At 43.0% G+C, this 25,567-nt stretch overlaps 1 protein-coding gene across 1 annotated transcript in view; it reads right to left on the reverse strand.

Annotated features, from left to right (window-relative positions):
* The window catches only part of TEX11 (testis expressed 11), a gene marked incomplete at both ends in the record, with an annotated part of 446,038 nt that overhangs the window by 367,170 nt on the left and 53,301 nt on the right, over positions 1–25,567 (reverse strand). Inside the window, 3 exons of the mRNA XM_079764448.1 lie at positions 6,597–6,677; positions 21,635–21,754; positions 21,844–21,924. Of these exons, the coding sequence (XP_079620574.1) occupies positions 6,597–6,677; positions 21,635–21,754; positions 21,844–21,924 (282 nt within the window). The remainder of the gene's footprint in view (positions 1–6,596; positions 6,678–21,634; positions 21,755–21,843; positions 21,925–25,567) is intronic.

Below are 25,567 nucleotides of genomic sequence, written 5' to 3' on the forward strand. Positions count from 1 at the left end.
TCTTTTCATCCATAAGAGAAACACTCAAGGGGCAGTATCGGTGAGCACCAAAGCCCCACTGAAGCAAGTCCTGCCCAATAAGGGTGTCTCCTGAGCAACAGAACTACCAGTGCAGACACAGCTGGTCATCACAGCCAATTGGCCTGGAGGTCAATTTTTCCCAGTGATTCCAACAGCAATCAAGGGTTAACTACAACGAAACTTTGCACACAGACCAAAAAGGGTGCACTAAGAATGCCCACCTCAGGTGACTGGGGAAGCTGAGGCAATGGGCCCTGTAGGACACCTACCACACAAGGCCACTCTATCAACTCAAGGAGACTTAGCAGCTACGCAGTACATAGAAACAAACACAGGGAAGCAGCCGAAATGCGGAGACAAAGAAACAAGTCACAAATAAAAGAAATGGATGAAAGCAAAATACTGGATATAGAGTTCAAAACCACGGTTATAAGGTTACTCAAGAATTTTCTAGAAACCTCCGAGAAATTTAGTGAGACCTTCAAGGATATGTAAAAGTACCAATCAGAAATTAAGCATACACTGACTGATATAAAGAATAATATACAGAAATAAAACAGTAGACTAGAGGATCGCAAGAATCAAGTCAAAGATTTGAAATACAAAAAAGCAAAAAACACCCAACCAGAAAAGCAGAAAGAAAAAAGAATCCAAAAATATGAAGATAGTGTAAGGAGCCTCTTTGACAACTTCAAGTGTACCAACATCTGAATATTGAAAACCTATTTGAAGAAATAATGACAGAAAACTTCCCCTACCTGGTGAAAGAAATAGACTTACAAGTCCAGGAAGTGCAGAGAACCCCACACAAGAGGAATCCAAAGAGGACCACACCAAGACACATCACATTTAAAATGCCAAGGGCAAAAGACAAAGGGCGAATCTTAAAAGCGGCAAGAGAAAAACAGTTAGTTACCTACAAAGGAGTACCCATACAACTGTCAGCTGATTTCTCAACAGAAACTTTGCAGGCCAGAAGGGAGTGGCAAGAAATATACAAAGTGATGAATAGCAAGAACCTACAACCAAGATTACTCTACCCAGCAAAGCTATCATTTAGAATTGAAGGTTAGATAAAGAGCTTCACAGACAAGAAAAAGCTAAAGGAGTTCATCACCACCAAACCAGTATTATATGAAATGCTGAAGGGTATTCTCTAAGAAGAGGTAGAAGAAGAAAAAGGTAAAGATAAAAAATTATGAACAACAAAATGACAACAAATACATATCTATCAACAAGTGAACCTAAAAATCAATTGAATAAAAAACCTGATGAACAGAACAAACTGGTGAATGTAATAGAATCAGGGGCATTGAAGGGGAGCAGGCTGACAATTTTCGGGGGGAAGGGGATATGGGGGTGCGAGAAGAGCTTGGACAAAGAGCTTATACCTATGGACGAGGTCAGTGGGGGGGAGGAGAAGGCCTGGAGTGGGGTGGGAACTGGGTGGAGAGGAGCTATGGGGGGAAAAAAGGAACATCTGTAATAATCTGAACAATAAAGATTTCAAAAAAAACTCAGCTGAAGTGAAGGACACTTCATTACTTCACTTTTTTACTTTTTACTTAAGAAATTAATTTTTTCTTTATTTTATTTTTAATTACTTTTTAACCATTTATTTTTTTGATTAGTGTTCTATATTCTATTTTTATTTTTTCTCATTGCTTTAACTTTATCTCATTTTTTCCTTTTTGCCAACCTTTTCTTCCTCACTCATCCCTTTTTCATCCTGTTTCTCTTTTCCTGTTCCTGCATTAGTTTTACTCTCTCCTTTCTATTTACTGCTTGTTAAAAATTGACCTTCTCTAACTGCTTTATGGACGCATGACTATTATAGTAGACTCTGCTGGCTTACTCATATATCTAATTTCCTCTTCCCTGCTCCAAGTCCATGCACGCTTCTTTTTTCTCTTTCTTCGCTAGCCAATTTTGTTGTGATTGTTGTTTGATTGTTTGTTTTTATTTTATGCTTTCGTTTTTCCTCTACTCGCTCGCTCTCTTCTACTAATAGTGTAATTAGTTTCACTCACCAAACTCAAGCCTACTTACTCTCTATTCTCCTTTTCCAAAAATAGCTGAATATGTAGAAAGATATATTAACCCTTTGCTCTCGCTTGCTTTTTTCTCGATTCCTTTATTCTACTCGGGATTTAATTTTTTAAATACCCCAGATTTTACAAAGCACGGCAGTAGAATAAAAAACTGGAGTTTCTTTTCATACAAACTTATTTATTTAATGTAAGAAAAGCCCAAATAAAGGAGGAGGGACGGAGGGAGGGAAGGAATGGGCTACCGATGCTAACCGTGTCGAGTCACACTCGACATCCGAGTGCAAAAGGTTAAAGAAAGGGGAAAATTTATATATATATATATATATATATATATATATATATATATATATATATAATTTTAATAAGTATTTTGTTATCTACTTTTCTTCTTATACACTCATTCTCTTTCTACCTCCTCTATACTAAATTGAGCCCATTCCCACATTCATTCAATTCCTTTACCTTACTTTCTGGAAATAAGCTCTGCCTCTTCAGATTCAGTTCCCGTCCTTTTTTTGTGTGTGTGTTTGTTGTTTTCATTTTTTATTTGTTGGTTTAGTGGAGTTTTCTCCCCATGTATGTATATTTTGACCTCCAGGCCAATTGGCTGTGATGACCAGCTCTGTCTACACTGGAAGATCTGTTGCACAGGAGACACCCTTATGGGGCAGGACTTGCTTCAGTGGGGCTTTGGTGCTCACTGAGTCTGCCCCTTGAGTGTGTCTCTTATGGATGTAAAGAGTTATAATCCGGTATGGTCTCACTCTGACCACTAGTGACCTGGTGCACGAAATTCGTGCACATTAAAAGGGAATTCATTAGAGGAAATATTTTAATATTGCTATTTGCCCTTTCTCTATAATAGATGTGTCAGAGATGAAAGAAAATTAGTAAAATGTATATAAAAATCTTCCTCCTCTCTGAGTCTGGAGTGTGCCATGGGAACCGGAGTCAAATCCACACCCAACCACATGCGCCTCATAATCACGCGAGACCCAGACCCGACTGGCCCCGCCCCCATTGGGCTAGATCCAGACCTGGCCGACTCCAACCCCATCAAGCCCCACCAGGTGGGGGTTGCAGGCTCAGGTCACCTGGCCTGGCACTGGGGCGGGGGGCATGGCCTGAAGTCCCCTGGCCCGGGCCGGAGCAGGGGGCATGCCTTGAAGTACTTGTCAACCCCTGCCAGGTGGGGGGGCACAGCCTCAGGTCCCCTGGCCTGGTCTAGGGGGTCGCCTTGAGGTTCCCCGACAAGCCCCATGGGCAGTGGTCCCGGCCTGAGGTCCCCCATTAAACCCCATGGGCAGGGGGCATGGCCTGAGGTCCTCAGGCCCGGCACCGGGGGTTGCGCCTTGAGGTCCCCTGGCCTGCTCCAGGGGGCGCGGCCTGAGGTCCCCCGTCAAGCCCCACCGGGCAGGGGGAGCGGCCTCAGATCCCACAGCCTGACGCCAGGGCGTAGGGCACGGCCTCAGGTCCCCTGGCCCGGTGTTGGGGCGGGCGGAGCAGCCTGAGGTCCCTGTCAAGCTCCGCTGGGTGGGATCTCCATGTGCCCAGCACAATGAATGCAAAAAGATCCACACCAAGACATATCATAAAATTTTAAAACATTGCAGACAAGAGAAAAAACAGTATTGTAGTTAAGTGCAGGGACTTTAGAGCCACAATGTCTAGGTTTGAATCTAGTTTTCATCATTTACTGCATTTTTTTGGGCAAGCTGCTAAACCCCTTTTTGCTTCAGTCCTTATCTAAAATGGGGATAACAATAAAACTCACTTCAAAGGTTATTGTGAAGATTAAATAATATTTATAAAGCAATAAGAATAATGTTAAATAAGTATCGGTTATCCTATATAATAAAAGGCTAATATGCAAATCAACTAAACAGTGGAATGACCAGTCGCTATGACATGCACTGACCACCAGGGGGCAGATGCTCAACACAGGAGCTGCCCCCTGGTGGTCAGTGTGCTCCCATGGGGGGAACACCACTCAGCCAGAAGCCGGGCTCATGGCTGGCAAGCGAAGCAATGGTGGCGGGAGCCTCTCCCACCTCTGCGGCAGTGCGGAGGATGTCCCTGGAGGGCTCCTGGACTGCGAGAGGGTACAGGCTGGCCTGAGGGACCCCCACCTTGCAGTTCACAAATTTTGTGCACCAGGCCTCTAGTACTTATATAAATTTTCAGAGAGAAAAATCGGTTTTCATACAAAAGATAGAGTATCAAAATATTGAGTGACATCAGAGAAAATAGCACATTAGGGAACTCAAAGAGCCTAGCCTTCCAAAGAAACACTGACAAAAGTGAGCAAAAGCTATAAAAAAATTGTTGGAAATCTGCAAAATGGTCAAAAGTTTAGAGCAACAAAGTGAGTGCTGAATCAAGGAAAATGTGACTTAAATATGGTAGGTGAGTTGTTTGGCATTTTAACTTTGCCTTTGCCCCACTCCAATCTCTGACACAGTGGCAGTTTTGAAAATGGCAGCTTGTGTCTGTGCTGTGGGTACCTGGTTCCCAAGGCAACAGACTGGACCTTGTTTCCAAGGAATTGGATTTGTTTGATTTAACCTGTCCAGTGGTTCCTAGAAGGACAAATGCAAAGTGCCTGACTTTATTTCTCCTATTTTAGAGCACTTACAAGGTGGCAAAATGGCTAAACTTGGGGTATTTCTTGAAAACACTGAAATACAAAGGAATAAGCTCCTGCTATGTAGGGCAAAAGATGATTGAAGCAAACAATATACATGTTGAAAGCCTGGAAGGAGAAGATGCAGAGCATTACTTTGGGGAATAAAGGCTTTGAAAAACTCACACACGGCCTAGCCAGTTTGGCTCAGTGGCTAGAGCATCGGCCTAGGGACTGATGGGTCCCAGGTTCAATTCCAGTCAATGGCACATGCCCAGTTGTGGCCTCGATCCCCAATGGGGAGGGGGGCAGCGTGTGCAGGAGGCAGCCAATTGGTGATTTTCTCTCATCATTGATGTTTCTCTCCCTCTCCCTTCCTCTCTGAAATCAATTTAAAAATATTTTTAAAGGTAATATATAAATGTATCATACACCTCAAATGTTATACAGCCATTTATACTCCACTAAAAAAATTTAAGAACTAAAAAACAATTAAGTAATGTTCTACAAAATGTCTGGTCTGTAATCTTCAAAACTTCTAAGATTATGAAAAACAAGGCAAAAGTGAGGAAGTTTTCCAGATTGAAAGAGACTAGAGACCAGGTGCAATTCTAGATTTACCCATCTATATATATAAAAGGCTAATATGCAAAGTGTCCCCTAGGGAGTTTGACCAGGAGACCAGGAGTTCGATTGCTCACTACAACGTGCACTGACCACCAGGGGGCAGCGCAGAATGAAGGAAAGCCCCAGCCGGCAGCCAAAAGGAAGGCCCTGGTCAGCAGCTGGAAGGCCCCGATTGGCCCTAATCGCTGGCAAGGCCTAGGGACCCTACTCGTGCATGAATTTCGTGCACAGGGCCTCTAGTTTTGTATAAAGGACAGTATTGAGAAACTTTAATGGGGTCTCTGGGCAAAGGGTATACAGCAGTTCTTTGAATTATTACTGTTAATACTTTTGTAAATATAAAATTGCTTTGCCTGGCTGGTATAGCTTAGTTGGTTGGGCATCGTTCCGTGCACTGAAAGGTTGCCAGTTCAATTCTCCATCAGGGCACATGCCCGGGTTGTGGGATCAATCCTCGGTTGGGGGCAGGCAGGAGGCAGCCAATCAATGTTTTAATCTCACATCTATTTTTTCTCTATCCCTCTCCCTTCCTCTCTCTCTTAAAATCAATAAAAATTCTTTTTAAATTTTTTCTTTAAATTTTTAAAGCTGAAAAGAATATATAGCATATAATTAGCAACATATAAATATTTACTGAATTAAATTATACATTATAACACAGAATTTGGGGGTAAAGTAAGATCAAGCTCACAAGTAAGTACAATTTATGTAGCCCTGACACATTCTCCCTAACATCCAAATATATCTTTGATATCAATTACCTCTGTGATAGTAAACCCTGAAATAGGCATAGGCACTGAAATAGGAGATAAAGAATGAAAGAGTGAGATGAAGTGGAAAAATAAAATCTTATCAACTCTGGAAATTTTATAAGATCCAGTCTGGGAAGCAGGCTTTATTTATTCTATCAAATTTCTCACACCTCCAAATCCCAATATAGAAAAATAGTATGGCATCGATATGATTAACTGCTGTCAACCTTGCCAGCAGGGAAATATAATCATTTTTTCTTTCTTTTATCACATAGCATGAAATATGGAGGAACTATTATCAAAATGGTTTGACAATAAAAAGGAAAGCAAAGAAATTTTAAGAAATAATCCATATTGCTTTTTTAAACACCCTTTTTAGTATACAACAAATGAAGCAAAATATTTAAAAGATCAGCTAACTGGAACTGATTTCAATATAAACTCCAAAGGGTTGCATAAAGTAGCAACTTGATGGAACATATTTTCAAACTCTTCAAGAATAAATTCATAAATTTCACTCACCATTTTAGGGAGCCTCATCAACATATCTTTGCAGCGCATTACACAAGTAGATGCTCTTTGAAAATCATCTTGAGCAATTGCCTGGGAAAGTAAAAATTATCAATAATTGCCTAAAATGAAATAACAAGGCTATATGTCTACAAGTCAATTTTAACATCTTTTAACTATTACTTATAAGTCTTAATTTATTTTCTAATTTTTTTAGCAACACTAGTTAGTCTAGTTAAACATAATAACCAGCTCAAAATACAGAGTTATAAATAAGCAGTAAGAATCTTCGGTAACACGGAATTGACACTGTATAACTAGTAGTAGTTAACTTTCTCTGGAAATGCCAAAACTGGTGTACAATCGTTATGTTATTATATTACTAGAGGCCCGGTGCATGAAAATTCATGCACTGGAAGGGGGTTCCCTCAGCCTGGCCTGCCCCTTCTCACGGTCCAGGAGCCCTCAAGGGTGGGAGGCAACCCGGCGATCAGGGGAAGGCGACTCCCCCATCACACTTCTGCTGCTGCCACTGCTGGCAGCACAAGCCTCGGCCGGCCCTGGCTACCTGAGCCTTGGGCAGCCCTGGGCGGATGGGCAGCCACCATCCGAGGCTTGGCTGCAGCTTGGGCCGGCCCTGGGCAGCTGGGGGGCTGAGAGGACAGGGGGACTCCGGAGGCAGGCGCGTGCCTCCCGCTCCGGCAGGGCTGGGGAGACTAGGCACTGCCATCTTTGAGGGTGTGGCAGTCAATTAGCATATTTCCTCCTTATTGGCCGTGGGTGCTGCCATCTTTGTGTGGGCGTGAGTCAATTAGCATATTCCCTTTTTATTAGATAGGACTAGAGGCCCAGTGCACGAAATTCGTGCACGGAGGGGGGTTGTCCCTCAGCCCAGCCTGTACCCTCTCCAATCTGGGACCCCTCAAGGGATGTCCGACTGCCCGTTTAGGCCCGATCCCTCTCACAATCCAGGACTGCTGGCTCCCAACTGCTTGCCTGCCTGCCTTCCTGATTGCCCCTAACCGCTTCTGCCTGCCAGCCTGATCACCCCTAACCACTCTGCTGCCAGCCTGTTTTCCCCCAACTTCCCTCCTCTGCCGGCCTGGTTACCCCTAACTGCCCTCTCCTGCAGGGTTGATCACCTCCAACTGCCCTCCCTTGCAGGCCGGGTGCCTCCCAGCTGCCCTCTCCTGCTGGCCATCTTGTGGTGGCCATCTTGTGTCCACATGGGGGCAGGATCTTTGACCACATGGGGGCAGCTATATTGTGTGTTGCAGTGATGATCAATCTGCATAGTACTCTTTTATTAGATAGGATAGAGGCCTGGTACAGGGGTAGGGCCTGGCTGGTTTGCCCTGAAGGGTGTCCCTGATCATGGTGGGGTTCCCTTGGGGCATGGGGTGGCCTGAGCGAGGGGCCTGTGGTGGTTTGCAGGCGGGCCACGCCCCCTAGCAACGCAAGAGGAGGCCCTGGTATCTGGAATTTATTTTCCTTCTACAATTGAAACTTTGTAGTCTGGAGCAGAGCCAAGTCTGGGGCTCCATTTGTGTTGGGGTTATAATTGAAACTTTGTTGCCTTAAGCGGGTGGGCCCGGCCAGGGTGTGCAGAAAGCTTTGCTTCCCCTGTTGCCGGCGGCAACCCTGGCCTGCTCTTTCAAGCTCCATTCTGCCACCATTTGTTTGAATTTGTTTACCTTCTATAATTGAAACTTTGTAGCTTGAGTGGAGGCTTAGGCCTGCAACGGCTGGCGGAAAGCTTGGCTTCCTCTGTTGCCTGGGAAACCTTGCTCTCTGTGGCTGTAGCCATCTTGGTTTGGGTTAATTTGCATACTCGCTCTGATTGGATGGTGGGCGTGGCTTGTGGGTGTGTCGGAGGTATGGTCAATTTGCATATTTGTCTATTATTAGATAGGATGATATAATGCAAAGTCTAAAAGATGATTCCTGGACTTGAATAGGTCTTGTATTAGAGAAAATTTTTATTTTAAATAGCAGTCTTTTGTCCTAAAACAGGCTCACAATAACTCTTAGTCTGAAGTGCTGTGAACATCTGCAATGAAAGGTAGTTTAGTACAATCTCATGTTGGAGCCAGAAGAGTTACTCTGATATTTATTATGTACATCCCTAGACATTATGGCTTCAGTTTCCTCTTTCAACAGCTTTATAATTTTCAGTGTACTAGTCTTACACTTCTGTTAAATTCATTCATAAGTATAATTCCTAAAAAAATAATCCTTATTTTCAAATGACATGATCTTGTATATAAAATATCCTCAGAAACCTATAAAAACTCTAATAAACAAGTTCAGCCAGATTACAGGGCACAATATATAAAACTTTATTGTTTGTCTATCCATTAACAATGAGTAAACAAAATATAAAATTAAGAACATAATGTTATTTAAATTAACATAAAAAATAAAATAAAATAATTGGGAATAAATTTAACAAAAGAACTGCAATACTTGTACACCAAAAACTACAAAAAATTGTTTAAATAAATTAAAGAAGACCTAACTAAATGGTAATACATTCCATGTTTGCAAATCAGAAGACGTAGTCTTAAGATGGCAATACTCCCTAAATTGAACTATGGATTCAATACAATTCCCCTCAAAATTCTAGCTGGCTTTTTTGCAGAAACTGATTTGCTGATCTTAAATTTCATATGGAAATTTAAGTTACACAGAATAGAAAAAAAACATTTTGGAAAAAAAAAACTTGCAGGGCTCACACTTCCCTATTTCAAAATGCATTACAAAGCTAGAGTAATAAAAAATTCTTGGTGATATGAAATTAAAAGTTAACCAACTATAATTCAACAATGAATTCTCTGCTCTATGAAAACATGCTCAAAGTCACTAATCATCAGAGAGATGCAAATCAAAACGACAATGAGGTACCATCTCACACCTGTCAGAATGGCTATCATCAACAAATCAACAAAGGACAAGTGCTGGCGAGTATGCGGAGAAAAAGGAAACCTCGTGCATGCTGGTGGGAATGCAGACTGGTGCAGCCACTGTGGAGAACAGTATGGAGTTTCCTCAAAAAACTAAAAATGCAACTCCCATTTGACCCAGTGATCCCATTTCTAGGAATATATCCCAAGAAACTAGAAACACCAATTAGAAAGGACATATGCACCCCTATGTTCATAGCAGCAGAATTCACCATAGCTAAGGTTTGGATACTGCCTAAGTGCCCATCAGCAGATGAATGGATTAGAAAACTGTGGTACATCTACACAATGGAATACTACGCTGCAGTAAAAAAGAAGGAGTTCTTACCATTTGCAACAGCATGGATGGAACTGGAGAGCATTATGCTAAGTGAAATAAGCCAGGCAGAGAAAGATAAATATCACATGATCTCACTCATTTATGGAATATAATGAACAACATAAACTGATGAACAGGGACAGATCCAAAGACAGAGAAGCATCGATCAGATCATTAAACCTCAGAGGGAAGGTAGGGAAGGGTGGGGTAAGGGGGAGAGATCAACCAATGGACTTGTATGCATGCATATAAGCCTAACCAATGGACACAGACAATAGGGAGGTAAGGGCATGAGGGGGGAGGATGGGGGGTAATGGGGGAATAAAGACACATATGTAACACCGTAATCAATAAAAAAATTTAAATAAAAGAATTCCCTGCTCAACACAGAGGACAATAAATCTAATAAATCTATCTAATAAAGAGGGAATATGCTAATTGGCCATCATTCCGTCACAAAGATGGCCGCACCCACAGCTGAAGCCAAGTTCCCATAAGGAGCCTTAACGGGCAATCAGCAGGGACCTGAGGCTACACCCTCCCCCGCCTCTATAGGGCTTGACAGGGGACCTCAGGCTGCATTCCCCACCCGGCAGGGCTTGACAGGGGACCTCAGGCTGTGCCCCCAAACTGGCAGGGCTTGACAGGGGACTTCAGGCCATGCCCCCCACCCAGCAGGGCTTGACAGGGGACTTCAGGTCGCACCCTTCACCCAGCAGGGCTTGACAGGGGACCTCAGGCCATGTCCCTTGCCCCGACACCAGGCCGGGGGACTTCAGGCCATGACTCCCACCCCGGCGCCAGGCCAGGGGACCTGAGGCCATGGGGCTTGATGGGGGACCTCAAGGTGCACTTCCCGTCCTGGTGCTGGCCTAGGGGACCTCAGGCTGCTCTCCCCACCCCAGTGCCAAGATGGGAACCTCAGGCCATGCCCCCCACCAGGTGGGGTTTGACAGGGGACTTCAGGCTGCGCCCAACACCCCAGCACTGGGCCAGGGGACATGAGGCTGTGCCCCCTCCCTGGCGGGGCTTGACAGGGGACCTCAGGCCATGCTCCCCACCCAGTGGGGCTTGATGGGGCACCTCAAGGTACACCCCTAGTGCTGGGTCAGGGAAACTCAGGCCATGCCCCCTACCCAGCGGGGCTTGATGGGGGACCTGAGGCTGCACCCCCATGCCAGTGGGGCTTGACGGGGGACCTGAGGCTGTGCCCCCTTCCCGGTGCTTGGCCGGGGGACCTGAGGCTGCACCCCCTGCCTGGCAGGGCTTGACCGGGGACCTCAGGGATGCCCCCCACCCAGCGGGGCTTGACAGGGCATCTCAGGCCATGTCCCCCTCCTGGCGGGGCTTGAGGGGGGACCTCAAGGCATGACCCCCGCCCTGTTCTGGACTGGGGACCTCAGGCCACGCCCCCCATCCTGGCACCGGGCCAGGGGACCTGAGGTTACGTTCCCTGCCCTGCGGGGCTTGACAAGGGTGGGACTGGCCAGGTCTGGAACTAGCCCAATGGGGGTGGAGGCCAGCCAGGTCTGGGTCTCACATGATTTTGAGGTGCATGTGGGTAGGCGAGGACTTGACTCTGGGTCCCATGGTGTGCCCCAGACTATGACAGGAGGAAGGTTTTCATATATATTTTACTAATTTTCTTTCATCTCTGACATTTCTATTATAGAGAAAGGGCAAATAGCAATATTAAATTATTTCCTCTAATCAATTCCCTTTTAATGTGCACGAATTTCGTGCACTGGGCCACTAGTTGAGAATAAATAGGGAGATGAGAAGGGAGGAAAGCTCAGATAGCACACAGACACAGCCCTACAGTTGGTAGTTTGCAGCTCTGCCTGGAGACAAAATAGATTTAAAGATGACAAGACACAAAGATGGACACTTTAGAATGATAAAGGGGACACTACATCAAGAAAACATAACACTTCTTAATATATATGCACTTAACCAAGGAGCAGCTAAATAGATAAAGCAACTACTCACAGAATTAAAGAGAGAAACAGATAAAAACATAATCATAGTTGGGGACCTTAATACTCCATTGACAGCTCTAGACAGATTAACCAAACAGAAAATCGATAAAGAAATATTGGCCTTAAATGAAACACTAGACCTAATGGAAACAATTGACATTTACAGAACCTTTCATCTAAGAACATCAGAGTATACATTCTTCTCTAATTCACATAGAACATTCTCAAGGACATACTATATGTTGGGTCACAAAACTAGCATCAACAAAGTCAAGAAGACTGAAATTATACTAAGGTTATTCTCCAACAATGATGCCTTGAAATTAGAAATCAACTGCAAAAAGGAAGTAATGAAACCCACAAATACATGGAGATTAAAGAACATACTACTAAAAAATGGCTGGGTCAAAGAAGAAATTAAAGCTGAGATCAAAAGATATATACAGACAAATAAGAAGGACAGCAAAATATAGCAAAACATCTGCGGTGTTTATATCATTACAGGCCTACTCAAGAAACAAGAAAAATCCTAAGTAAACAACCTAACCACATCTTAAAGAACTACAAAAAGAAGAACAAAAGCAACCCAAAGTCAGCAGAAGAAAGTAAATAACAAAAATTAGAACAGAATTGAAAGAAACTGAGGGGGAAAAAAAGACTATTCAAAAAATTAATAGCCATAGCTGGTTTGGCTCAGTGGATAGGCATTGGCTTGTGGACTGAAGGATCCTGGGTTCGATTCCAGTTAAGGGCATGTACCTCAGTTGCAGACTGGATCCCCAGCCCTAGTCTGGGCTCAGGTGGGAGGCAACCAATTGATGTGTCTCCCTCACACGGATGTTTCTCTCTCTCTCTCACTCCCTCACTTCCACTCTCTAAAAATCAATGGAAAAATATTCTTGGATGAGGATTAATGACAATAACAACAAAAATTAATAAAATAAAGAGCTGATTTTTAAAAAAATATTAACAGAATTGGCAAATTCCTGGCTAGACTCACTAAGGAAAAAAGGGAAAAGACCCATGTGAACAAAATCAGAAATGAGAGAGAAGGCACCACAGACATCACAGATATACAAAGGATCATACTAGAATATTATTAAAGACTACTAGAGGCCCAGTGCATGAAATAGTGCACTAGGGTGGGGGACGCTCAGCCCGGCCTGTGCCCTCTCACAGTCCAGGACTCCCCGGGGATCGGGCCTAAGCTGAACTCAGACATCACTTTCGCAGTCCGGGGCTCTCACAGTCCAAGACCCCTTGCTCCTTACTGCCCACCTGCCGTGGAGGTGGGAGAGGCTCATGGTACCTCCACTGTGCTCACCAGCTGTGAGCCCAGCTTCTGGCTGAGCAGGGGTAGGGGGGTAGAGTGTGGTTCAACCAGAAGCCGGCTTGCTGCTTCTTAGCACTGGCCCCACCCCCTTCCCACTGGTGTGTGTGTGGGGGGCAATCTGGGGCCAGTCAGGCTAGGGGAGGGGCTGTGAGAGGTTGAGGCACTGTGGTCGCACCCTGTCCAGCCTTTGCAGAGGCTCCGGGACCGCGCAGCCCCCTTTCCCACTGCCTCTGCGGAAGGAGGGGCCACGGCACTGGGACAGGGACCCTGGGACCCCGGGACCATGCCGCAGCCTCTGGGGAAGGAGGGTCTGTAGCACTGGGACCGGGACCCCAGGACCACGGCACAGCCTCTCCCGCCACCTCTGCAGGAGGCGACCGGGCCTATCAGGGGAAGACGCTGCCCCCATCAGCCCACTGCTGCTGCCACTGCCGGCCACCGCAGCTACCTGCCTTCGCTCGGCTCTCACAGCCACCATGGCTTTGTCCAGAAGGAGTTCTGGATGTCCAGTAGACATCTGGTCTATCCGGTCTAATTAGCATATCACCCTTTTATTAGTATAGATATGCCACCAAATTCAATAAACTAGAAGAAATGGATAAGTTCCTAGAAATATATCTCCTTCCTAGACTAAATCATGAATAATTGGAAAATCAAAATAGACTGATCAGCAGTGAGGACATTTAAACAACTATTTAAAAAAAAAAAACTCCCAGCCCTAGCCAGTTTGGCTTAGTGGATAGAGCGTCAGCCTGCACACCGAAGGGTCCCAGATTCGGTTCTGGTCAAGGGCACATGCCTGGGTTGAGGGCTTGGTCCAACGTGCAGGAGGCAGCCAATCAATGATTCCATCTCATCATTGATGTTTCCATCTCTCTCTTCTTTTCCCTATCTCTCTGAAATCAATAAAAATAAAAAACTGCCAAAAAACAAAAGTCCAGGACCAGACGGCTTCACCCATGAATTCTACCAAATATACAAAGAAGATTTAAAACCTACCCTTCTCAAACTCTTCCTAACAGATTCTATAAGGCCAATATAATCCTGATACCAATACCTGGCAAACAAAAAAAGAAACCTACAGACCAATATCTCTGATGAATACAGATGCAAATATCCTAAACAAAATACTAGTAAATCAAACACAACAGTACATCAAAAAGAATAATACATCACGATCAAGTGTAGTTCATTCAAGGAACACAAGGATGGTTCAACATATGCAAATTTATCAATGTAATACACCACATTAACAAAATAAAAGATAAAATTCATATGATCTTATCAATAGATGCAGAACAAGCATTTAATAAGATAAAGCATCCATTTATAATTAAAACACTAAATAAAATAGGAATAGAAGCAAAGTACCTCAACATAATAAAGGCCATCTATAATAATAAAGGTATAATATGCTAATTAGACCAGACGTCCTTCCAGACGATCTTCCCGATGAAACTGGGGCTGCGAGGGAAGCCCAGGACCTGGATGGGCAGTCGGGGGAAAGAAGGCCTACTCTTGCATGAATTTCGTGCAACAGGCCTCTAGTATACAATAAAACCTCAGCTAATATGATGCTCAATAGTGAAAGACTGAGAGATTTTCCTCTAAGATCAGATACAAGACAAGGATGTCCACTCTTTCCACTCTCATTCAACATAGTACTGAAAGTCCTAGTGAGAGCAAAAAGGCAAGAAAAAGAAATAAAAGACATCGAATTAGGGAAGAAGTCAAACTGTCACTTTCTGTGGACAACATGATTCTGTATATAGAAAGCCCTAAAGACTCCACCAAAATATTATTAGAAACAATAACTACAGTCAAGTTGCCAGATACAAAATCAATGTGCAAAAATTTATTGCCTTCCTGTGTACTAACAACAAATCTTCAGAAAAACAATTTTTTTTAAAAAAATTCCTTTTGCAATTATAACCAAAAGAATAAAATACCTAGAAATAAACTAAACAAAGAATGTAAAGACCTATATACTGAAAATTACAAAGCATTATTAAAAGAGATTGAAAAAGATGCAACAAAATGTAAACTTATCCCATGTTCATGGATTGGAAGAATCAACATAGTTAAAATGGCCATATTACCCAAAGCAATATACAGATTTAATGCAATCCTTATTAAAATACCAATGTCATTTTTTAACAAAATACAATGAGAAATCATCAGATTTGTATGGAACCACAAAAGACCCCAAAGAGCCACAGCAATCCTGAGAAAAAAGAACAACTTTGGAGGTATCACGCTACCTGATACAAATTTTACTACAAGAGCTACAGTAATCACAACATATGGTATTGGCAGAGAAACAGACACAAATATCAATGGAACAAAATAGAGAGCCCAAATATGAAATCACATGTATATGGACAGATAATTTTGGGCAAAGGAGACAGAAAGACACAATGGAGTAAAGACAGTATCTTCAATAAATGGTGCTGGGAAAACTGGAAAGCCACATGAAAACAAATGAAACTGGATTACAGTTTGTCCCCATGTACAGAAATTAATTCAAAATGGATCAAAAACCTAAATATAAAACCCAAAACAATAATTACAAAGAAGAAAATATAGGCACCAAACTAATAGACCTTGGTAGTGGAAAACATTTTATGAACTTGACCCCAAAGGCAAGGGAAGTAAAGGCAAAAATAAATAAATAGGACTACATCACACTAAAAAGCTTCTGCAGAGCAAAAGAAACTTACAACAAAACCAAGAGGCAGCCAACCAGATGGGAGACGATATTTGCAAACTGCAGCTCCAACAAAGGCGTAAGATCCAAAATATATAAAGAACTCATAAAACTCAACATTAACAAACAAACAACCCAAACAAAGAATGGGCAGAGGATCTAAATATACACTTCTCTCAAGAAGACATACAAGGTCTGCAGAAGATGTTGACCAGCAGGGCAGCAGTGGGGAAGAGAGTTTGAGAGAGTGAGGGAGCAAAAGGGGAGTGTGTGGACGTGGTGTGTGTGTGTGTGTGTGTGTGTGTGTGTGTGTGTGTGAGAGAGAGAGAGAGAGAGAGAGAGAGAGAGAGAGAGAGAGTTAGGGACAGTTAGATCCTGCAGGACTTTCAAAAAGCTGGTGGACTGGGTGACCTTAGACTGCAGACCCCACCGCGGCTGCAAACACTCCCAGGAGGCCGGCACTGGCACAGAAACCACACCATCTTAAAGGGCAGAATTGCTGGGACTCAGAACACAGCCTCACCATCACCCAGACTGGCCTCAGATGCAAACCAGAACCCTACAGCAACTCTGGACAAAGACGTGCTACCACAGCTGCAAAGCCACGGACACAGAGACTCCAGCCATCCCAGCCACAGATTCCTATGAGTCACAGAGCACATTCCCCTCCTGCTGGCCCACTGCAGCGGCATAGAGCACTCTCATCCTGCTGCTCTCGAGTGGAAATCCCACCAACATAGGGTGGGCGTGCAACCCGGCCCCCTAGCAGGCCTGTGACTCTTATTCTCGACGCGTGCACATGGGCAATCTGATTCTCACGCAACTTGGTGCCAGAGATCGTCAGTGACGCTCGGGTTGCATGACACTCCCGCTACATTCGGCGCAGGCCCCTGCAACTCGGCATTTGGACCTTCTAGTGATAGCAAAAAATGGGGAGACAATGAAACAATCCCCAAAGAAAAACGAGAATCACCAAGAAAGAAACTAAATGAAACTGAGGTATGCAGTATGTCATAAAAAGAATTCAGAGTAATGGTCATACAGTTCATAAACCGGATGGATGAGAAAATCAACAACTTATGCAAAAATCAGGAGGAAATCAAAAGTGATACAGCTACAATAAAATACATGATGGAAGTTTTCAACAGTAGAATATGAGAAGTGGAGGACCGAATTATTGAGTTAGAAGATAAGGTAGAGAAACAAGCCCAATCTGAGTAGCAACTGGGAAAAAAATTAAAAAGCAGAAGGAGAGCCTAAGGGAGCTTTGTGACAACATGAAACAAAGTAATATATGTGTAATAGGGCTGCCAGAAGGACAAGAAGAGAAGCAAGGACAAGAGAATCTATTTGAATAAATAATGACAGAAAACTTCCCTGATATGGGGAAGAAAAAAGTCACACAAGCAGAGAGTCCCAAACAATATGAACCCAAAAAGACCCACACCAAAACATGTCATAATTACAATGGCAAATGTTAACGACAAAGAGAAAATCTAAAAGGCTGCAAGAGAGAGACAGAGAGTTACCTACAAAGGATCTCCCATCAGATTATCAAATGGTTTCTCAACAGAAACACATCAAGCCATAAGGGAATAGAATGGAATATACAAAGAGATGCAAAGCAAGGGACTGAATCCAAGAATACTCTACATAGTAAGGCTATCAATCAAAATTGAAGGGGAAATCAGGAGCTTCGCAACACAAAAAAAGGCTAAAGAAGTTTATCACTACCAAGCAGGCAATGCAAGAAATGCTAAAGGGACTGTTGTTAAAAGAAGAAATAAAAAGGGAAGAAGAAAAAACGGCATAAAGAATATAAATGGCTACAAACAAGTACCTATCAATAATAACATAAACGTAAATGGAGTAAATGCTCCAATCAAAAGACATCAGTGGCTGAATGGATAATAAAACATGACCCATATATACACTGTCTACAAGAGACCCACCTCAGAACAAGGGACTCACACAGACTGAAAGGCAAGGGATGGAAAAATATCTCTCAGGCAAATGGAAATGAAAAAAAAAAAAAAAAAAAAGCTGGGGTGGCAATAGTTATATCTGACAAAATAGACCTCAAACTGAAGGCCATAACAAGAGACAAGAAAGGCCACTTCATAATTCTAAAGGAATCGATACAAGAGGACATAACTCTGGTAAACATATATGCACCTAATGCAGAATCACCCTAATACATAAAAAAAAAAACTTTTAGAAGATATAAGGGGAGAGATTGACAGCAATATAACCATAGTAGGGGACTTTAATACCCCATTAACATCACTGGATAAATCCTCTAGACAAAAAATCAGCAAAGAAACAGCAATCCTAGATCATATGAACTTAATCAACATCTTCAGAACATTCCACCCCAAAGCTACAGAATATACATTTTTCTCAAGTGCACATGGGACATTTTCAAAGATAGACCACAGATTGGGACACAGGTAAAGTCTCTCCAAATTCAAAAAGAATGAAATCATATCAAGCATATTCTCAGATCACAATGGCATAAAATTAGAAATAAACTACAATAAAATCAATCTGAAAAATTCAAACACTTGGAGGCTGGCTAGCATGCTATTAAACAATGATTAGATTACCAAAGAGATCAAAGAAGAAATAAAAAAACATGCTGGAAACAAATGACAACGAAAACACAACAATCCAAAATCTATGGGACACAGTGAAAGCAGTCCTGAGAGGGAAGTTCTGGGAGGGGGTGAGGGCATGTGCAGGGGGGTAGGGGAGGCTGGGGGAAGGTCAATTGGGAAAAAAAGGAGACATATGTAATACTATTTGTAATATTTTAAATAATAATAATAAAATAAAATAATAAAATAAAATAAAATAAATAATAAGAAGTACAAACCTCTATTTACAAAATAAGTAAGTCATGGGGATGTAATGAACTGCATAGAAAACATAGCTAATAGTAACATAATAACTAGATTTATCAAAGTGATCATTTAATAAGGTATATAAATGTTGAATCCATTATGCTGTACTAGTATTCCTGAAATTCATATAATATTATATGTCAGCTATATTTTAATTTATAAAAATATTTTAACCTCATGATATCTGAATGTAATAAAAATACAAGTTTTGAGATGGTTTTGAAAATAAATAAATAAATGTTGCTGAGACAACTAGAAAACTACATGCAAAAGAAAGAAGTTAGACCCCCAACTCACAACATGCTCTAAAATTACCTTGAAATTTATCACAGATATAAACATAAGTGCCAAAATTATAAAACTGTTAGATATGGAGAAACTGGAGCCTTCATACACTACTAGTGGAAGTTTAAAATCATATAGTCACTGTGGAAAATAGTCCTACAGTTTCATAAAAAGTTAAACATAGAGTTACCATGTTATTCAACAATTCTACTCCCAGGTATATATTTTAGAAATCTATAATAATAAAAGTGTAATATGCTAATTAGACCAGACATCCAAACGACCTTCCAGACATCCTTCCGGACAACCTTCCAGATGAAGCTGAAGCTGGGGCTGCAAGGGCCGAGGCAAGCTGCTGCAGATGTGAGCATTAAGCCCCTTGCACGAATTTCATGCATTGGGACTCTAGTATAAAAATATGTACACACAACAATCTGTACATGAATGTTCACAATAGAATCCTATATAAAAAGAGGTAACATGCAAACTGACCATCACTCCAACACACAAAATGGCCGCCCCCATGTGATCGAAGATGGCCGCCCTCATGCGGACACAAAATGGCTGCCACAAGATGGCTGGCAGGGGAGGGCAGTTATGGGTGATCAGGCCAGCAGGGGAGGGCAGTGGGGAGGGACCAGGTTGCAAGGGAGGGCAGTTGGGGGTGATCAGGCCTGCAGGGGAGGGCAGTTAGGTGTGACAGGGCTGGCAGAGGAGGGCAGTTGCGGGGAACCAGGCCTGCAGGGGAGGGCAGTTGGGGGTGACTAGGCCTGCAGGGGAGGGCAGTTGGGGTGACCAGGCCTGCAGGGGAGGGCAGTTGGGGGCAACCAAGCCTGCAGGGGAGGATAGTTAGGGCCGACCAGGCTGGCAGGACAGGGCAGTTAAGGGTAACCAGGATGGCAGGGGAGGGCAGTTAGGGGCAATCGGGATGGCAAGGGAGCAGTTAGGCATCGATCAGGCTGGCAGGGCAATAGTTAGGGGGTGATCAGGCTGGCAGGCAGAAGTGGTTAGGGGCAATCAGGCAGGCAGGCAGGTGAGCGGTTGGAAGCCAGCAGTCCTGGATTGTGAGAGGGATGTCTGACTGCCCATTTAGGCCTGATCCCAGGATCGGGCCTAAACAGGCAGTCGGACATCCCTCAAGGGGTCCCAGATTGGGAGAGGGTGCAGGCTAGGCTGAGGGACACCCCTCCCCCCATGCACGAATTTCGTGCACGGGGCCTCTCTCTAGTTATTCAAAATAGCCCAAAGTGGAAAACAACCCAAATGTTCATCAATGGATGAATGCATAAACAAAATGTGGTATATCCATATAGTGGAACATTATTTGGTAATAAAAAGATAAAGTATTGATACATGCTACAACATGGATTAACCCTGAAAACATGCTAAGTAAAAGAAGCTAATCACAAAAGATACTTATTGTATGATTTCAGTTATCTAAAATGTCCAGACAGGTAAATCTATAGAGACAGAAAGTAGATTAATGGTTGCTAGGCTGGGATCAGGAGGAATTGGGAGTGACGGGTAATGGGTAGGGAGTTTCCTTTTGGGGTGATAAAAATGCTTTACTCTTAGATTATGGCAAAGACTGCATAATTTTGTGAATATATTAAATCCACTGAACTGTACATTTTAAATGTGTGAATTTTATAGTATATGAATTGTCTCAATAAATGTTAATACAAATAAAAGGATTACACTAGATGATGTTTAAGATCTCTTTAATTTCTAGAATTACATAATTATAGAGCACAAACTCATCACAGCTAACATTTAGTCAACTGAAAATGCACACCTAACTGTATGGTGTGGTGACAAAAGGAGGAAATCCAAAAGAAAAACAGAGGTAAAGTACAACTTGGAACACTGATAGCAGCAGACTTTTAGAAAACATCAGCAAACAACTCAGAACAATTGCAAATGAGAAGACTCTTATCAGGCACATATTTTAGGCAGACTGTGAATAGAAGAGAGTCACAAAGATTGGTGTTTCAAGTAGAGGCTACTGCCATAAATAACTGATAGATATTACGTGCAGTGGTAAAATGATGTTTAGTTATATATCAGTCTTTTCAACTTCATCCAACCCTACATATATACCAATCACCATCAGTAATGTTACCTTCAGATACAAAACAGGGATTAAAAAAGTCAAATATAATCTTACTAGAGACCTGGTGCACGAATTTGTGCTCGGGTGGGGTCTCTCGGCCTGGATGGCAATCGAGGCCTATTGGGGGCCAGCTGGCTGGGAGGAGGGACCCCAGGAGATTGGCCAGCCGGCGGGGTGGGGGGGAGGGTCCACAGGAGGTTGGCTCTGAGAGCACACTGACCACCAGGGGGCAGCTCCTGCATTAACCGCCTGCCCCCCTGGTGGTCAGTGCGCGTCATAGCAACTGGTGGACCAGTCGTTTGGGTCGTTCAGTCGTAACCGTCGCTTAGGCTTTTATATATATAGATGAAAGGCCAATCACACCTGACTTTCTTCTAATAGATCATAGATTTTGCATTTACATATACCAAATGCCTCACTGTGAGGCCCTGGAGACTATGATACCTACTGACTCTGCTTGGTAAGAAAGCACTTTGAAAAGATTTCTCTCAACAGCCAACTTCTGCATAGTCACTTGGGTCTCAGTGAAGCTGCTCTGCATTAATTTGGCATATAATTGCTCCAAACCCTGGAAAATAAAACAACAATACTATGTAATAATGAGAATAAGAACTGTTACAAATAATTGCCACAGCTAAAATATCAGTGGTAACTTACAGCCACAGCAGCTTGAAAAAATTCATCAGCAATCACAGCATTTCCAACATCCACCCACCCTTTTCCTGTTTTCATAGTCATCTGTAAGAGAGAGATTAGAAAATATATTTTTAATCACACCTCCTCCAAACTGGTTGAGGAGGGTACTGAAGAAAACATTTAATTTTCTGTCCATATTCAGTAGTGTAATCCACAGAAAACAAAAAGTTATCAGCATTTATTAGAGTTCTGTGTTCTGCTTTGAACTCCATAATTTAAGAGAAATGGTCTTAAGAAAAGCAATAATAAAAATAGCCCAGTGGCATGACTCAGTGGTTGAGCATTGACCAGTGAACCACAGTTTGATTCCCAGTAGGGCATATGCCTGGGTTTCGGGCTCAATCGCCAGTGTGGGGTGGGCAGGCGGCAGCTGGTCAATGACTGATGTTTCTCTCATCATTGATGTTTCTCTCTCCCTCTCCCTCTCCCTTCTTCTATAAAATCAATAAAAATATTTTTTTAATTAATAAACCGGCCAGTGTGACTCAGTGGTTGAGCCTCAACCCATGAACCAGGAGGTCATGGTTTGATTCCCTGTCAGGGGACATGCCCAGGTTGTGGGCACAATCCCGTGTGGGGTGCACAGAAGGCAGCCAATCAATGATTCTCTCTCATCACTGATGTTTTTCTCCCTCTCCCTTCCTCTCTCAAATGAATAAAAAATATATTTATTTAAAAAACATATTTATAAAAAAATTAATAGACTTTCCCAGCTGGAGTGGCTCAGTTAGTTGAGTGTACTATGCACTGAGGGGCTTCCAACTGAAAATGCACACCTAACTGCATTGCAGGTTTGATCCCCCATCAGGGAGTGTGCAGAAGGTAACCCACTGATGTTTCTTTCTCACATCGATGCCTCTCTCTTCCTCTCTCTCCTTCTCTCTCTTCCTCTCACCCTTCCTCTCTCTAAGCATGTCCTTGGGTGAGGATTTAAAAAAAATTTAATATACTAGTACTTGAAAAGACATCCTCTAAGGAAATATTAAAAAGAAAACATTGGGATAATTTAGATAAGACAAAATTCTGAAAAAATTAATGCCCACATACATAAAGAAAGTTATATGATAAGCATTAAACTATAAGTCAACAACACCTGCGTTCTAGTTTTTAAATCATATATCTAATAAAATTTTTATTAATCTAACAAATTTTTATTAACTATCTTTTATATGCCAGGCACCCTGAAGAAGCTCACAGTATTGTAACTGACAGACATCTAAATAAATAGTTGATACGAAATATGTACAAATGATATGGAAGCAAAGAAGAACTAAATGAAGATGAAGAACTGAGCACACACTACAGCCACCCTGTGTGTTATAAGCCCCTAGAAATGCAGTGTGTGTGTGTGTGTGTGTGTGTATGCATATATACATATATATATATATATACATATATATATATATATGTATATATATATATATATATGTATATATATATATATATGTATATATATATATATATAATACTATAAATTTTGGATACTATAAATTTATATTTAGTATATATACTATAATCTATACTAATAAAAGGGTAATGTGCTAATTAGACCAGATAGACCGGACGTCTTCCAGACGTCCTTCTGGACAAAGCCGCAGCAGCTGTGAGGGCCAAGGGCCGGCAGCACAGGAGAGGTGGCAGCGCAGGAGAGGCAGCAGCATGGGAGAGGCAGCAATACAAGCTGGTCCAGCCCCACAGGTCCCTTTTGCAGAGGTGGCGCGGGAGAGGCCTCGGCGCGGGCCAGTCCCGCACTGTGGCCCCTTCCGCACAGGCATCAGGAGAGGGGGCTGCGTGGCCCTGGTACAGTGCTGCCCCTTCCACAGAGGCAGCCAAAGAGACAGCAGCGCGGGCTGGTCCTGGTGCCAGGCCTCCACAGAAGCTGGATGGGGTGTGACCTGCTGTGTCTCAACCTCCCACAGTCCCTCCCACAGCCAGCCAAGCTCCAGATTACCCCCACCCAACAGTGGGAAGGGGGTGGGGCCAGCACTAAGAAGAAAGGGTTGAGGGCCATGACCACAGTGGGCGGCAGAGGCAGCAGCAGTGGGGTGATGGGGCGGCGCCTTCCCCTGATCAGCCCAGTTGCCTCCCATAAGTATGACAACCCCTGATGGCTCCCGGACTGTGAGAGGGGGCAGGCCAGGCTGAGAGACCAACCCAGTGCACGAATTTTCATGCACCAGGCCTCTAGTTTTAGTATAAACCTTATAGACTATAAATCCCTGGACATGATACATATAATATTACATATATTATATTAAGTATATCATATTTTATGTATATATTATTTCTAGGAATTTATATACTAGTATATTCTCTATAAATAAGAGAAAAGATATATATTTTTTTCTTATTCAGTAAAAGTCCTGTCCCTAGCTGGTTTGGCTCAGTGGATAGAGCATCAGCCTGCAAACTGAAGGGCCTCGGGTTCAATTCCAGTCAAGGGCACATGCCTGAGTTGTGGGCTCAATCCCCAGTAGGGGGCAGGTAGGAGGCAGCCAATCAATGATTCCCTCTCATCCTTGATATTTCTATCTCTCTCTTCCTCTCCCTTCCTCTATGAAATCAATAGAAATATACATATTTTTTTTAAAAGAGTCCTGGAAATAAGGGGCATTTTTAGTTGACCTAAATCCGTGGTCAGCAAACTGCGGCTCACGAGCCACATGTGGCTCTTTGGCCCCTTGAGTGAGGCTCTTCCACAAAATACCAGGGCCTGGGCAAGTCTATTTTGAAAAAGTGGCATTAGAAGAAGTTTAAGTTTAAAAAATTTGGCTCTCAAAAGAAATTTTAATTGTTGTACTATAGATAATTGGCTCTGTTGACTAATGAGTTTGCCAACCACTTACCTAAATTAATGAGGAACCTCTTAAAAATAGACAGCAAATGGAGGGGGGGAAATGGTGGTGGAATAGACAGACATGTCCTGAGCCTTGTCCCGGAGCAAAAAGAAAGAACAGCTGAGAGTGGCACGGGGAGTGTTTGTTGGTGAGTTAAGGGACAGGTAAACTCCAGGAGAAGGTGGGGGACTGCTGAACGGGGTTCCCCTGACAGGGCAGCCCCCACTGCTGCTGGGTCCCCTCCCAGAGCTACGGGCTCAGACATGAAGACCACACCATCTTGAAGGGGAAAGTGGATGTTATCAGAAACTTGAAAAGCTACAACTGCAACAACCACCAAACAGCTGCAAGCCCCACAACACCGGTCCCCAATTGGCGCAAAATGGCAGATTCAGAGGAGTTCTACACCCGACCATGGAAAGGTCAGATTTCGCCAGGGATAAGGAGAGAGAGAACTACATAACCAGACTTGTGGAGAAGAGAGGCCATGGGGAGACAAAGAAACAGCCTGCATATGAAAGAAAAGCAGGCATCACCAGAAAAGGAAGTAAACGAATTAGAGGCAAGCAATTTATCAGAGAAAGAATTCAGAGAAATGGTCATAGGGTGGCTGAAAAGAATGGAAGACAAATTCGGCAATATGAGTAAGAACCAAGAGGAAATGAAGAAGAACCAAGAAGAAATGAAGAATGACATCGCTGCTGTAAAAAACTCAACAGAAAGCATCAAGAGTAGACTAAAAGAAGCAGAGGACTGCATCAGTGAGCTAGAAGATGAGGTGGTGAAAAACACCCAAGTACAGAAGGTTCTAGAAAAAAAACTTAAAAAGCAGGAGGAGAGCCTAAGGG

This window comes from Cnephaeus nilssonii (genome assembly GCF_951640355.1).
Source record: "Cnephaeus nilssonii genome assembly, chromosome: X".
Classification (NCBI taxonomy): Eukaryota; Metazoa; Chordata; class Mammalia; order Chiroptera; family Vespertilionidae; genus Cnephaeus; species Cnephaeus nilssonii.